This window comes from Doryrhamphus excisus, linkage group LG9, assembly GCF_037039965.1.
Source record: "Doryrhamphus excisus strain RoL-2023G ecotype Guam linkage group LG9, RoL_Dexc_Guam_v1.1, whole genome shotgun sequence".
Classification (NCBI taxonomy): domain Eukaryota; kingdom Metazoa; phylum Chordata; class Actinopteri; order Syngnathiformes; family Syngnathidae; genus Doryrhamphus; species Doryrhamphus excisus.
In genome coordinates this window covers 2011427-2026981 of record NC_136365.1, presented here as the reverse complement: position 1 = coordinate 2026981, position 15555 = coordinate 2011427, and the positions used below count along the sequence as shown (strand labels likewise).

General features: G+C 40.4%; 2 protein-coding genes across 4 annotated transcripts; both read left to right on the top strand.

Moving 5' to 3' along the window:
- Nucleotides 1-900: 900 nt before the first annotated feature.
- notum2 (notum pectinacetylesterase 2) lies at nt 901-9629 on the top strand. 2 transcript variants are annotated; one of them, XM_078793765.1, is made up of 12 exons: nt 901-2159; nt 2238-2550; nt 2666-2718; nt 3089-3184; nt 3267-3327; nt 4642-4748; nt 4830-4932; nt 5633-5821; nt 6157-6257; nt 7082-7229; nt 7320-7367; nt 8590-9629. In XM_078793765.1, the coding sequence occupies exons 2-12, from the start codon at nt 2240-2242 to the stop codon at nt 8891-8893; spliced, it is 1521 nt and encodes a 506-aa protein (XP_078649891.1). In that variant the 5' UTR covers nt 901-2159; nt 2238-2239; the 3' UTR covers nt 8894-9629. The 2 variants fall into 2 exon arrangements, with proteins under 2 accessions (XP_078649891.1, XP_078649890.1); XM_078793764.1 differs by lacking the exon at nt 901-2159 and having other exon boundaries at nt 2171-2550.
- A 328-nt stretch (nt 9630-9957) lies between these two features.
- rps15a (ribosomal protein S15a) lies at nt 9958-14536 on the top strand. Of its 2 annotated transcripts, none has more exons than XM_058070687.2 (5): nt 9958-10116; nt 10852-10989; nt 11074-11153; nt 11301-11386; nt 14405-14536. In XM_058070687.2, the coding sequence occupies exons 2-5, from the start codon at nt 10857-10859 to the stop codon at nt 14496-14498; spliced, it is 393 nt and encodes a 130-aa protein (XP_057926670.1). In that variant the 5' UTR covers nt 9958-10116; nt 10852-10856; the 3' UTR covers nt 14499-14536. The 2 variants fall into 2 exon arrangements, with proteins under 2 accessions (XP_057926670.1, XP_057926677.1); XM_058070694.2 differs by having other exon boundaries at nt 10116-10236.
- Nucleotides 14537-15555: the final 1019 nt, after the last annotated feature.

The window sequence follows — 15555 nt, the reverse complement described above, 5'->3', positions numbered from 1 at the left end:
ATACATGAGCCAGTCAAAATATTTAAAATATGGTTGAATCACTTCAACCAAAATAATAAACATACACTATATGTATATTAATTAATCTCTCTTTGACAGTCAAAACTGAGCATTGTTATTGCCTTTCTAATGGAAGTTTTTTTTAAATAATAGTAATACAGAAATACAACAATTATCATAAAACAATTGGAAGAATGCAAGAATGATATACAAAAGGTAAATAAACTATATACGAAAGTTATACTAAATGCCTATATACGCTAAAACAACGTGTAAAAATGATGGGCACCAATTAGGTTATAAATATACATATAGGTATATATTTTTGCAGGCGTTTATCCGTTTGGTTGTGTTCAAAATACAGTAAAGTGTCGTTATATCGATATTCTCGGGAGTCGGAAAAAATACCGATATAACCGGACTATCCATATATCCGATCCTGCGCCGAACTGCATTAAAAGTGGGCAATAATGCACTCGACATTGTTCTATAGTATAGAACAATGTCGAGCAGCTTAAATCAATCTTTGCTTAAGGATTTCAATACCAAAAAAAGAACACGGCGAACGGCTGCTTCCAGTCAACTTTTTTTTTTTTCACACTTCCACCACCAGAGCGCAGCACACACACCGATTCCCGCACTTCCTGGTTCACAGGTCATGCTCAACCCGCCCCACATAGCTGGCCAAACACATGTCTGCAACAGAAGAACCAACTGCGTTCGTGGTTTCTCGCGTGTGTATAGATTCTATACAGGCATGTGTTTGGCCAGCTATGTGGGGCGGGTTGAGCATGACCTGTGAACCAGGAAGTGCGGGAATCGCTGTGTGTGCTGCGCTCTGGTGGTGGAAGTGTGAAAAATAAAGTTGACTGGAAGCAGCCGTTCGCCGTGTTCTTTTTTGGTATTGAAATCCTTAAGCAAAGATTGATTTAAGCTGCTTTTGTATCGATATAAGCAGACCAAATTGGCTGGCGGGAGAGGAAAAGGGCATCGTAGTAACCGGATTATCATAATAACCGGGTATCGTACTAACGGAACTAATTATATCATAAAAGACTAGAAATTTGCCGGGAAATGAAAATAGTATCGTAATAAGTAGTAATTCGTTATAACCGATATCGATATAACGAGACTTTACTGTAACTTGAAAGGTTATGAATGGATTTGGATGAAATTTTCAGGAACTGGCGGGAACAGAATATGGAAGAACTGATTACATTTTGGAGGTGACCCGTATCACTGTCTGTATCCAGGAATTTTTTTTATGTATTCTTTAACATCGCAAGATAGTACCATTTTTGGCATTTGTGCATATAATTCCACAAAAAAATTGTCAGAACACTTGGGGAAAAAATTACAGTTTCTTAAGACTGATCCAGATAGTGGAATAAATGAATGTAGGACTATGGTGTAAATCAAAATATGGGGGAACTACGGCGCTTGGTGGAGATCTGCACTCTATGGGCTCTAATTTGGCAGACCAGGCCAATAGCCAGTAGACCAATTTTGTTTGTTTTATGCCAGCGCACTTTTCTGATTTTCTGGCGTTTCCCGGAGCCCGTGGCACATTCAGCATTTGCCTATATTTCCAAATAGGCCAGCTGGCTGAGTGGGGTTATATACATTATATTATATTATATTTGCGTAGTAAAATAGCTGTTAAAACATGTCTGAAGGCTATGTTGTTTGAATGGTACAATTGAATGCTGTGTTGGACAGTATGTGAGGTGTGTGCTCCATTGACGTATGGGGGGTCACATACCATGCATTGGCTATCCCGACCATGTAGATGTTTAAATCAAAACGCTGACAATCGGAGTAGGAACAAGGGCGAGGCAGGCATGTTCTTGAGTCGTGGTGGTCAGATGGCAAAGCGCTTTTCTGGTGAAGGTGTGCAAAGGCTTCAAATATGAATATATTTTCTTTTCACCACTCATCGTCCGGTACCTCCCCTTGTTGTGTGTCGTCAGCAGGAGCTTCAGAAAAAAAATGGGAGGAACTCTTGACACTTGTGGTGCTACTATAAAGCTCACCCGTAATTTGCAGGCTTCATTGAAACAACATCACCGCACATGACTGGCATCCTTCTTTGAGATTTACCCCTCCTCTCAGCGTCTCCTCAGGGCAACCTTTGAGGTACTTCACTAAGAGTTAAATAGGTATGGTATGTCCGTTTCTTATTTTTAGGACTTCATATCAGATTGTGAAAAATAACTTCTACATTGCACGGTCCGCAGACATGAGGTTACTTGGCCACATCGTTGTTTTGCTTTTCCTGTGCAAAATCTCCAACGGGGTTACAAAAGTGAAACCCAGCAAGAAATCTACACATGCAAGCCAAGCAGGCAACTCCGTCCAGCCTTCACCCATGGCTCAGCTCCCTGCTGGAAGCGTTTCAAACAGCAGAACAACCGGAGGTCCAAGTGGAGGCGAACCGACACAGGATAGTGCTGCTGCAGGAGCCCAAGCAGCCAAAAAACCATCAGATGAAATAAGGCTGAACTTTCTCAAGAACGCACACGTTACATGTAATGATGGGACGCCGGCTGGGTAAGATATTTACTTTTCTTTGCAAGAAATACAATTTGAGATGTTACACCAGGCTTTAATATGACCTCACTTGGGCTGCCTGGTGTGCATGTTGAAGATTATTTGTGTTCTACAGGTTTTACCTAAAAGAGAACAGAGGAAGCCGCAGGTGGTTGGTATTTCTGGAAGGTGAGTATTTAAAAAAACACTCTGGTTAATTTGGTCCCCTGGAGGTCAGCTTCTTCGGGCGTTGACACCCCCACTGGAATTTAGATGGGGATGTCATACTCTGTTTTTCTCCTTTTTTGGTTGCTGTCTGGCTTCTGTAAGAACTGTGCATCGATGTTATTATTTTACATTTGTTCTAATGTTAAAAGTTCAATAAGACGGTGTTAATTTGACGCAGATTCCAAAGAAAAACTGCTAAATATGTAATCGGAATTTGGGACACTTGCTTGAGCCTAGGGTGCAGGTGCATCGCCCTCTGACTCCCATTCATCACATAGGACTGATGAAGTTGCATGCGGCTCCCATTAATATTAGTCTCTGCTATTTTTAGGTGGCTGGTTCTGCTACAGCAAAGAGACCTGTGATTCCAGATACCAAAATACCCCTCGACTGATGAGCTCATCAGGTTGGCTCTTGACGAAAAGCGGTAGGATTATTGTGTTTTGTTGTACACACTGGCATAATTTGCAGGGAAGGAACTATTTCATCTCGGAATGCTTTATTTACAGGGAGTGGAATACTGTCATCCCAAGCAGCAGAGAATCCCTACTGGCATAATGCAAACATTGTGTAAGAACCTCCATGCACTCTTATACTGGGAATTGTGGACTAATTGTGTCCACATGAGGTTTTGTAAAAACTGGACTTACTGTACACATTAATGGCATCATCAAAAGTAATAGTGTACTATATTACATAATTGAGGAAATGGCCATATCAGTGTCAACCCTGTATCGCCCCGTTTAAATAGTCGGCTGTAAATTTCCAATCTTTTAATGTCACAATGGTAGCGATATCCATGTTTGAGTGACAGCAGTCTGCGAGAATCTCAATGAGTTTTCAAGCATCTTAAGTAATAGTAGTGATGTCCTTATGTATTTTTGGAGCCATATACAGATATGATACAGCACCGTTGGGCTTTTAACATAAAATCTCCTCCTTCCTACCACTGGAAACTTAAAATACAAAATTGATACACATATGGCTTTTTTGATATTCAATGCTGACGGCTTGTTGTCGCTATTTGATGTGCTATATGTACATGTTTGATTTGCATTTTGTGGAGATTAGAATAAAGATTAGCTGCATGTGTGTGAATGAGTGGGACCCAAGTGGAAGAGTGAGGTTACAGAGAGAAGAGATACAGAAGGTAGAGAATTTTAAGTACTTGGGGTCAAAAGTTCAGAAATATGGAGATTGTGAAAAGGACGTGAAGATGGAAGGCAGGATGGAACGGGTGGAGAAAAGTGTCAGGCATGATGTGTGATAGAAAGGAAAGGTATACAAAACTGTGGTGAGTCCAGCCATGTTGTTTGGTCTAGAGACAATGCCACTGAGGAAAAGGCAGGAAGCAGAACTGGAGGTAGCAGAGGATGAGGATGCTGAGGTTCTCAGTGGGAGTGACCAGGATGGATAGGATCAGGAAGGAGTACATCAGAGGAACATTACATCTTAGAGGCCTTGGAGATAAAGTCAGAGAGGCCAGACTGAGAGGCTGCGTTTAGAGCTGTGGGAGTGACCAGGATGGATAGGATCAGGAAGGAGTACATCAGAGGAACATTACATCTTAGAGGCCTTGGAGATAAAGTCAGAGAGGCCAGACTGAGAGGCTGCGTTTAGAGCTGCCAGGTAGGAGGCGTAGAGGAAGACCAAAGAGGAGGTTCATGGATGTAGTGAAGGAGGACATGAGGGTAGTTGGTGTGAGAGAGACAGATGCAGAAGACAGGGTTGTGGATGGAGGAGATTGATTTGTTGTGGCTGTTTTCTGTTTCCTGAATGGTAAAGAATATTTACATCTATTTTTTTCCCTTGTCTTGTTTGAAGACAGGAATTATTACCTTTGTACACAAGAGCTAACAAATATGAAAATGTGCTTATTCGTAGATTCATCCCATATTGCTCCAGCGATGTTTGGAGTGGCACTGGGCCTGTCCCGCCCCCAGCTCCAAAAGCACGACAACTGAGAGAAAAAGAACGCAGTAGAAACGCAAGTATGTTGTCTGTTTAAAAAAAAAAAACAACAACAGTTTGTTCGTAATTGCAGCATTTTTGTACCTCATCTGCATTGACAGCTGAGAATGTTTTCATGGGATCACTCATCATCCGAGAGGTCATCAAAGACCTCGTCCCAAAAGGAATCAAACAGGCCAAGGTTGTCATGCTCTCTGGCGAGAGGTGAGCTCATTTTGCTTCATATTATAGCACTTAATTCTGAAAAAAATTATAGCTTTATGCATCAGTCCCTGTGACATAACAGTACAGTGACATAATGTCTCTTAAAGGACACCCTGGTTCACATTAGGGGTGGGCGATGCCTCGAATTTTGGCATCATCGGATAACCAAGTAAATACACAGAATGTATTACCGATACTGACACTTTTTTGTTAAAATTACTCAAGATTAGTGAATAATTTTGTGATTGATTATGATTATGACAGTAGTAGGAGCATTTAACGCCTGGGGCTTTCAGCTGGGACCCCTTATGAGGATGAGCGACATCTTGTAGCCTGCACATTACAGTTGAGCAATATAAAGTTGATTGTCAAGATCTTTTTTCATGTCTACATGGGTCTAATAATGGTTTAAAAATGACTTAATAAATGTTAAATTTATTCACATTACATTTAATCCTACATTGTGGAAATTCACTTACCAATGAACCGCTATAATTGAGAGATGATTCTATATCCATCTTGCTTGTATCAATCTGATATACACAGTGTATTTACTTTTACCTTTACCTTGGATTGATGTCAGGTCCTGTCGTGACTCTTAATTGGATAAGCAATACCGAACTGTCATTTTGACACCCGATATAAGCAGTCGGCATCACTCTAAAAGCCACATATTTGGTCATTGTCAATCATCCTGCAGCGCTGGGGGCACAGGAGTCTTGCTGAACATCGAGAGAGTGGCCAGTCAGCTGGAGCAGCTCGGTGCAGAGGCACAGGTCCGGGGTCTCGTGGACTCTGGATGGTTTCTTGAAAGTCAGCACCAGAGGTCACCCAACTGCCCTGAAACTGTTGCCTGTTTGCCTGCTGATGTCATCAAGCTCGGCTACAGGTAAAGATATTGTGCTGTTACGAGACAGTAGATTCCCCACTTTCTGCATACTGCTTTAGCTTGAGGTTGACATTGTTCTATGATTTCAGATCGACGTTTACAATAAAAGTCACTGTTGTAATTATTACATTATATTCGGCTCCAGAACTCGCCTCTTCTCTCTTCAATTGACATTGTTCACTCACGTAAATACATTTAAATGTGTAGATATACACACCAAGATGATTGGTGAAAAGTTACAGAGTCACAGTGTCGTCAGGCATTTGTATATATACGTATATATTTAAAAAAATGACAGGATTATGTGTTATGTGTGCAATGGTGTGTCTTCCCAGGCTGTGGAACAGTATGATACCTGAAAGCTGTCGACGTCTGCATAAAAAAGGCGAGGAATGGCGGTGTTTCTTTGGCCATAATCTGTATCCAACATTAACCTGTAAGTTTCAAAAGCAGATTTTGATTATTTTATGTTTTGCCATGTATTTTGCCTCTTTTATTGAACACCAAGATTTTTTTTGTGGTTTTGTGTTTCCATGCACTACCCCTTGGTACTTGTGTGAGCTGTTTAATGTTTTCCCAAATTCATTTTTTTTATTTAATTTATTAGAATTCCATCTCTTACATTTGACACTTCTTTTTTACCAGCATAGAGTGTGTGCTTGTTGGGTTAGTAAATAAAATGTCAGTTAATTAAACGAAAAAAAATCTTTATATTTATTGATGCAATACTTCAATGGACAATTTTGGATAGTAATTGAGAAATGGATGTAGCCCGGCTAACTTCATTGCCTTTGCACACATCGCTACAAAATCTCAACACAAGCTGTAACACAGGAAGGAAGGAAGCTGTACTTAAAGGTACAAGTCCAGTTGCATATTTAAGATATTTTTTATGACATGCTTATTTTGTTTATACACTAAATGGTGCTCTTATTTTGACGGGGGGGTCACAAAAGTGTGTTCACCCCTCCAGGGTGCAGCATTACTGCAAGTGCCTCCCGTATGAAAATCAGATGTATTACATTGCCTGATTAGCAATGATAATGATGTCATACTTATAGTACATTAAATATAGTTATAAATACAGGCTGTAGAAAGTCATTATGGATAATTATCGGCGACATGCCAAAAAACTGTCAGCACGTGCCAACTCAGTGTCCACTCAAATGGTAGGCAGGGCTTCCACACCAAACTGAGATGCCACGCTCATGGTGGCCTCAATTAAAAGACCTTAATGTTTTAATCTCTCTCTCTCTGCAGCCCCCTTGTTTGTTGTGCAGTGGCTGTTTGACGAGGAACTGCTGAAGGTGGAAAACATCTACTTCGGAGGACAGCACATGAGCGAGGAACAGTGGCAGTACATACAAAACCTGGGCAGGGAGATGAAGAACTCCCTGAGAGATGTCACGTATGTTGCCAATGGAAAAAAAATGCTTTGCAATATAATAACATTGACCAAAGTACACTAAAATAACTGAGCTTGTGTCTGATTCTTCAGAGCGGTATTTGCCCCTTCTTGCCTCTCCCATACAGCAATTTCCAAAAGGTATGATTGAATGCTCGATTCCTGTAATGATGACATAGTGGACACATTTGAAGCCCTATTTACCTCAACTGTTTTTCTTCTCCTAAGCATCTCCGATGATAATTAATGCCTGTCTATTGGCACCGTCCAAGAGCAGTATCATTGATATCCAAAACTGGCCTTTTGTCGCCGGCAGCTCTTTCTTTGTTGGCCCTCGTTGTAATTGCTTTCACCGTAATTATTGCATTCGTTTTCTGAAAAGACTTCAAATATGGAAAGAGAGAGGGAGAACCCCAAACCTACATAAAGTAATTGTCCGCCCTCCCCCGTTTAAACATAACTTAAATGAGATTAATTGAGATCTATCCATCTGGAAAGGGTTATAAAGCCATTTCTAAAGTTTTGGGCCTCCAGCAAACCACAGTGAGAGCCATTATCCACACACCTGAACCTCGCCAGGGTTGACCAGCTGACTAAAATGACCCCAAGAGAGCAGCAACGACTCATCCAAGAGGTCACAAAATGCCCCACAGCAACATGCAAAGAACTGCAGGCCACACTTGCCTCAGTTAAGGTCAATTTGAATGACTCCACCATAAGAAAGACAAAACGGCCTGTTCTAAGACAAAAACCACTGCTGAACAAAAAGAACGTTAAGGCTCCTCTCAAAACACATCTCGATGATCCTCGAAACTTTTGGGAAAATGCTACGTGGTCTGATGTGACAAAAGTTCCACTTTGTTGGAACTTGTGTCCCATCACATCTGGCATAAAGGTCACATTACATTTCAGAAAAAGAACATCATACCGACAGTAAAATATGGTGGTGGTAGTGTGATGGTTTTCAAGCTGAAACTGATGTGGGTTCTGCAGCAGGACAATGATCCAAAACCACTTCTGAAGAGAAACAAAATGAAGTGCCCTTCATGCTGAATTACAACAATTCTGCAAACATGAGTTGGCTTAGTGTGGCTTCTAAGGGTGGCCTAACCACATTTTGGGACAATCACTTTTTCACACAGGGCCATGTCGGTTTGGATTTTTCCCCCCCTTACTCATAAAAAATTTCATTTAAGAAAGACATTTGTGTTCAGTTGTGTTGTCATTGACTAAAATTTTAATTTGATCTGAATTCACTGTGTATAGTATTGGCCTCTCTTATGTATAAAGTACACTATATGCAGTAATAATATCATATATTTTTCATTTGTCTCCACTTATGTACCGCCTGTTGTTCCCTTAGAAACTGGATGACTTTCCAAATTAAAGGCACTTCTCTTCCACGGGCCCTGCACTGCTGGGAAAGGAGTCTGGAAGCCACTCGCAACAACAGAACTCCATCCAAAGGTTGTCCGTTCAATCTGGTGGACAGCTGCCAGGTGCCTCAGTGTAACCCCACCTGTCCCGCCTTGGTGAACGAGGCAACGCAACAGAAGCTCACCTTACTCCAGATGCTGGCAGCCATGGGTCTTGACCTGCGGAAGCTGGGCTTGAATCCTCAAGAAGATGTCAATTTCCTGGCAGGCGTTGTCAGCAATGGCGGCTAACATTATAAGCAGAGAAGAAATGCAGAAGATTTGTTGAGGCATGTGATTCATTTTTATGTGACCGTTGAAATCGTAAAGAAATATCAGGTTAGTATTGGTTGCTGCATTATGCTTACCTGACTGTGTCTCCGAGCCTCTGGATCTGAGTGTTTTTGTTCGCTCTCTACTGGACAGTACAGTATCTGTACAGTATACAGTATCTTTAGGTCTCAAGTATTTTAAAGTTGTACAGGGTAAGCGTTTTTGAGGCGTATAGCAATGGGTAAAGACAACACACTTTAATATTGTTTGCAATTGCAAATGGAGCAGAGCATGGTGGTAGTGAGCACTGCTTTTATAATTCCTTCCTTGTCATTTCTTAACTTAGTCAGGGATCTATTACGAGTTGACAAATTTGCATTCAATTTATTTTCAAATTGTTGTAGGGACATAATATTGCTAAATCTAAATTTTACACATGTAGACCAACACACATTGACTAACTCATTTTTTCCTCTACTTTCCTGACCTTTTCTTTAGCCTATTAGATTATACGTACATATTCATACGCACACTTTACTGCATGTAATTTATAGGTATGATGAGTTTCCTATGGGCAAACAAGAGGATGTCTCTTTATATATGTTGTCTCTGGTGTACAGTAACTCATGAGTTAAATAATACTGACAGTAAAAAAAAAATCATTAAAAAAATACTGTTTCTTTCTTTAATCAAATGTCAGTGATTTATCAAGAATAAAGCATTTATGGTCATACCCGGGTCTATGTATTGTGTGCTTCATGTGTTTTTTTTATTTTTTACACACTGTATCAAACAATCATAAGAGCTATGTAATTTGTGTAAATTTAAATTATTGAGATTTTATTTACAATTGTATTTTAGGAGGATGAAAATTATGTGAAAAATGACATTTACTTGAATATTCGACTGATAAAAAACAAATGCTTGTAGTTATTCATCCTCACCGCTCAGAGGCGCTCGCTTAAATTACACATATTTGAATCCCGTGAACACTAAACCACAAATAAAGACCACAAATATTTGGAAATATGCTACATATTACATATATTTCAATTTACGGAACAACACATAGAATGATAACCTAACATACATGTATTTCATGGTGAATTACGGTAAATTTCGACTAGAAAAGCTTTTTTCTCGTATCCCATAATGCATCGCGAGCGTGTACTACTTCCTCTTTCCGCCATATTGCAGAACCGGTAAGGTGTCTTTCAATATTGTTAACCACAATCTACTCTATATCTTGTGCATCTTCTTCTTAAATGTCCCAGAGCGGTAATATTTTAGAAGCGTATCTGTATGGGAGCTCTTTTTGACCGGTATGGCGTTTTTCCCACCTCTGAAGAATACAATTTTAGCGTAATTTCTCTCTGCCCAGCCCAAGCACTCCAGTACGCGCCGTAGGACCGACAAAGTCCCTGTGTTGTAGACCACGTTTTTGTTGAGCACAGGCGGAGTTCCGTAAGCTATTTCGGAGCTATGGTCATTACTAAATGTTGTTTTTGATTAGACTGTTCTATGCAAATACGTGTTGGGACGGGGGCACTGAATGTCCTCGTAAAAGCTCGCTGTCGTTGGCCATCTTAAGTTGTCAATTGGCGATGGGCTGCGATGTGGTTTCTTGCTACATATCTTGTATATGTGTTCCGGGATTAAATTGCTGCCATATATTTTATAAAAGTACTTCAGCTTGCAGTGTAACGAGCAAGCATAGTGCCCTGCATGTGGTGTAAATGTCTCATTTTTGGAAAATGTTAAGTGTTGGCTTTACCTCTAACTCGTCGTTTGATGTAAAATAAATGCAAAATAGTCACCAAGTCATGCAATCTAAATACACAAAGCTCAGTGAGAAACTAGAGAATCTGACCTTTTTTTACGTTAGGAATTGATTAAATGTAACTAACAATGTGAAATGTCACCTCTTGTGATCATAGGCATCATGGTGCGCATGAACGTTCTCGCAGATGCTCTGAAGTGCATCAACAATGCAGAGAAGCGTGGGAAACGCCAGGTCCTCATCAGACCCTGCTCCAAGGTCATTGTGCGCTTCCTAACCGTCATGATGAAGCATGGTAGGAGTCCATAATGTTTCTACTGGAAGAAAATGAAAAGTAAACCTGGTTTCAATAGTGGACTAATGTTAATATTGTCTGCAGGTTACATTGGTGAGTTTGAGATCATTGATGACCACAGAGCCGGAAAAATAGTTGTCAATCTCACAGGAAGGCTGAACAAGGTAAAGACGTGACACTTGTCTCTGAGCATTTTAATTTTAATGTCACAATGCTGTGTAATTATTGATCTTCGACACTCATTCAGTTAAAACATACCTCTGGGCAACAGTGTCATATAGTAACCGGTGTTCTTTGTGTGTATCTCGCAGTGTGGCGTGATCAGTCCACGTTTTGATCTCCAGCTCAAGGATCTGGAGAAGTGGCAGAATAACCTGTTGCCTTCAAGACAGTTTGGGTGAGAATCAAGATACCAGACAATCCATCTCATTACTCCATACAGTCATATGTTTACTGCACAAACATGAAATCAGTTTTTTCCTTTTGAGGTACTGTTATCCTAGACAGTTTCTTACTATTGCTCTATATCATTATACCCCATCCAAGTCTGATGTCTTTATAGTGTGGGTCCATGACTTATTGGTCAATATACGGAATTATGCTATATCGAAATATTCTGATAACATTTAACAAATAGCTCTGGCAGCCAGTAATATTAAAAAAAAAAGAATCCTTCCAATGAGGCCATACTGTGCTGTAGGTTGCTTAGCTTGAGAGAATCAAGCACCCCATTTTACCTTCGTGTGAGGTGTTGTAAGCTCCAGAAACACGTGGCAAAATTAACATCGACCCTCAACACAGCATTCTGAGCCACAGTTTGTACTTCTTGGTCGCCATCTTTTTAATATATTTCAATTGTAGTGATGTTGTGATATTTAGTAATATAATATATGTATTTAGTAGTCACCAACCATTTTGTGTGCAATCAGCATCTATTTGGTATACTGGTGTGACATGGTGTAAGCATTTTGCAGTTGTGGTTTTAGAGCGGGGGACTCTCAAACTGATATTGACAGATATATGCTAGCCAAAAACATCAAATTATACCCACCTGCATTTAAATCTTCTATATTGGCATTCTGATACAATGCCAGACTCCACGCCAGCACTTCTATCCCGAAGCAGCACTGTGTGCAGAACCCATGTGATCACAACAGCAATTTTAGCAAGGACTGGTGGATCTCAGCTGTGTAGCTTTTTTCATTAGTCGATGTAATAAGGCCACTGACGACAACGTGGCCCAACTGGCGCCGCTCACTGCTACCAAGGCAGCTAACGCCGGTGCTATATCTATGCCTGACGGCAGCACAGCAGACGCCTGTGGTTTAAGCACATCGAAGCCCAGTTCCGACTGCAAGGAATACAATGGAACGTGAAGTATTTACACATAGTGGCTGTACTGGACCTCCACTTTGTCTCATATTGCAGGAACGGTTTTAGCAGTTTTGAAACTGTGATATTTTGATACTTTAGTATATTGAAACTGGTATCCGGCCCATACTTCATCAGAATCGGTTCTGAAATGAAAAAAAAGTTTTAGCAGGACACTCTAGTATTGGTCATTCTTTGGTCATATTGACAAGTCAGAGTTGCTGTAGTAACCATGAGGGAAATCCCTCAGGCTGAATTATAGTTTGAGGCGAAGTATCGATGTGTGAAAGTACACTTTGCACATTTCTGTTTGAAAAGTAAAATACATATGCTAGATATACATTTGTGGTTTGTGCCTGTGGTCTTTGTTGGATCTCACTGAATATATCTAGTCTTCTTCTTACCTTGACTGAGAATTGTGCCAACTTGTGGACATACGGCACAAGCTGTATTAAATTTGTGCTTAGAATCTACTGTAGTTGACCAAGGAGCCCTTTTGAAGTCATGCAGTCAACTCTTGCAGCTGAATGTGAATTCCACTCCTTACCCCGGGCTCACACTGGATCCGTCCCGGCAGCGGCCCTGATCCTAATCCGTCTTCCTGCAAAGTGTCAGTGTGTTGCTCTGGCTGCGGAAAATATGCTCGCAAGAGCAGACGTTCACGCGATAACTAACCTTATGCAGGAAGTTCTAGTAAATAATAGCCATATTTGCATGTACAGCCACTTCGTCGTAGATTTATTTACCCTGGTGCTGTGAAGTGTATACGGACTGATGACTCTCATACCAGAAACAAGATGGCCTTCTAATTTATTTCTTTAATTTTAAAGAACTCTGAGACAGATTTAGCGCCACCAATACAAATGGCTCTTCAATTGGATGTTCATTTTAAAACATCAAAGCGGGTTTAAAAGAATGGCAGTGTGTACCTGTCACTTTAGTTTCTCTTTTGAGGAAAAAATACTTTAGTCATGTAAACGTTGTCAAAAGTTGTATGTTTCCTGTACTTGGAGCAGAACATTTGATCTTGACAGTTAAACGGGTCCTTTGCAATGTACCAAGTTTTAAAGAAACGTCTTAAGCTGCACATTTATATTTTGAATTAATTGGTACTGTTCAACTTACCGATGGATTCTTTTTATGGAAAATATCATCCGTCTTCCGCTTATCCAAGATCGGGTCGCGGGAGAAGTAGCTTAAGCAGGGAAGCCCAGACTTCCCTCCTACTTTGTCCAGCGGATCCCGAGGTGTTCCCAGGCCAGTTGAGTCTTTTCCCCATCAGTCAACGTTGCATCGTTTGCTATACAGTACATGCTGCGGTCATACATTGCCATGTACAGTGATTACGTGGTAATTGCAGTATCTTGCTGTATTTTGATGTTTTAAAACGCTACCAAAATTATTCCTTTGTGTATTGATATTAATTAGACACCTCGCTGACCGCTTGCCTTGATGTCATTCATAGATGGAAGAGTAGATGAGTACCTCTCAATTTTGTGTCAAAGACTCAACAAGATGCTCGTTTGCCATCAGTATTTTTTTTTTACCCGAGGACGAGAGCACACGTCTTGTGCTGGAATACAACTATCCCAAGGAGAACGGACACCGTAAATGTTGCTACTGCCGCTGCTTTAACAGAACTAGCATAAGTTTATATATCAATGTACCTCGAACATAACATGTCATCAGTGTATGTATTGTATATGCTGTGATCACACATTATCAAACCATGCAACATTGTTGGAGGGTTTTTTAGGGCTTCATGGTAGAAATGTGTATCCCAATGACAGCATTGCAAGCTGGCTGAAATTAACTTGTCTTTTCATGGTATAATGCACAGAAAAGGGGGCAAATGTGTTTGCATTCCCCCAAAAAGTGCACTTTCCCTTTTAAGCATAAGTCATTCTTTAGTCAAGCTTGATGTAAATTCAGCTTAAGCAGTTCTACAAGCAATAACTGCTTGCTCTAATGGTTTAAACACATTTATCCTGGAGTTATGATATATTCAACTAAAACAAATCCTGAATTCTTGCGTTCTCTGCAGATACATTGTACTGACCACCTCAGCTGGCATCATGGACCATGAAGAGGCCAGACGGAAACATACAGGAGGCAAAATCCTTGGATTCTTTTTCTAAAAATGTAAAGAACTGAAAATAAAACCAACCAGGGAAAAGCTCTTGGTCCTTCTGACTTATTTTATTCAACACTTGGTACATTGATTGAACACAACCAGAATGTCTTGAATGCTTTTAAGAACCGTGGCATTCTTGCTACATGCTTTGCTGATAGTGTAAAGTGCTGAGGATTTCTACCCATGTCGTCTTGGACTCCATGTCCGTGTATCTAGTCATGTCTGCAAACATCCTGTGAGAGCTCTGGTGACCTATAGAAAAGCAGCTAACAGGCTGCTAATGGAACATCTGTCCAAATGCTCCTAGTGGGAGCACACAGACCACCTGCCTGCCGCATGGCTTCATAGCACCTCTAATCCTGCTGCCTTTTTTTAAGGACTGGATGTTGGAGTACGCCCATCACTAAAAATGATCTTTGCTGCGGAGACATTTACACTGCGCATAGACCTAATTCAGTAGATGGAAATATGATAGAAGTGATCATTTCTGCATGCGGAGTTTTCTGACGTTTTTGTCCTAACTTGTGATACGCATCTTTTTTTCAGCAATAAATGTGATATATTTAAAACATGTTAGTTAAGGGGTTATTTATCCTATACTTGGGCTACTGTGTTTATTCGATTCATTTCCGGCAGTTATTTTAACTTCTATTATTTTTCCCATTTTTCCTTTTTCTATTTTTTCCACTAGACAACACTTTGTCCAAGGTGGCACATAGATTGAAGTAAGCTTTAAAAAAAAAAATCTCAATCTGTTTTCTATGCCGCTTATCCTGAGTTTTATTTTTTTTTTAGACTAATGTAATATGAGGAAAATAACATTTCATATCAAAGTGCCCCTTGCATCATCCTTTTATTTTTCAGTATGTGGCCCTCGGTGGAGATCATTTGAACACCCCCTGGTTTAAGGTGACTTCTGAATGTAGTTTCCTAAGCCTACCACAGGGTGGCAGCAGCGCTACGTGTCTTGGCCGCATTCAATTCAGGCCAAGCAGTTTGGCAAGCAGGAAGACTAATTATGATTGATTCTCAGATAACACAGTTCTTATTGGAATGGCAGC

Coding starts and splice junctions, on each gene's coding strand:
- rps15a (XM_058070687.2), top strand. CDS start 10,857: ATGGTGCGCATGAACGTTCTCGCAGATGCTCTGAAGTGCATCAACAAT. Junction 10,990..11,073: donor AACCGTCATGATGAAGCATG/GTAGGAGTCCAT, acceptor TATTGTCTGCAG/GTTACATTGGTGAGTTTGAG. Junction 11,387..14,404: donor TTGCCTTCAAGACAGTTTGG/GTGAGAATCAAG, acceptor CGTTCTCTGCAG/ATACATTGTACTGACCACCT.
- notum2 (XM_078793765.1), top strand. CDS start 2,240: ATGAGGTTACTTGGCCACATCGTTGTTTTGCTTTTCCTGTGCAAAATC. Junction 4,749..4,829: donor AGAACGCAGTAGAAACGCAA/GTATGTTGTCTG, acceptor CTGCATTGACAG/CTGAGAATGTTTTCATGGGA. Junction 5,822..6,156: donor GTCATCAAGCTCGGCTACAG/GTAAAGATATTG, acceptor GTGTCTTCCCAG/GCTGTGGAACAGTATGATAC.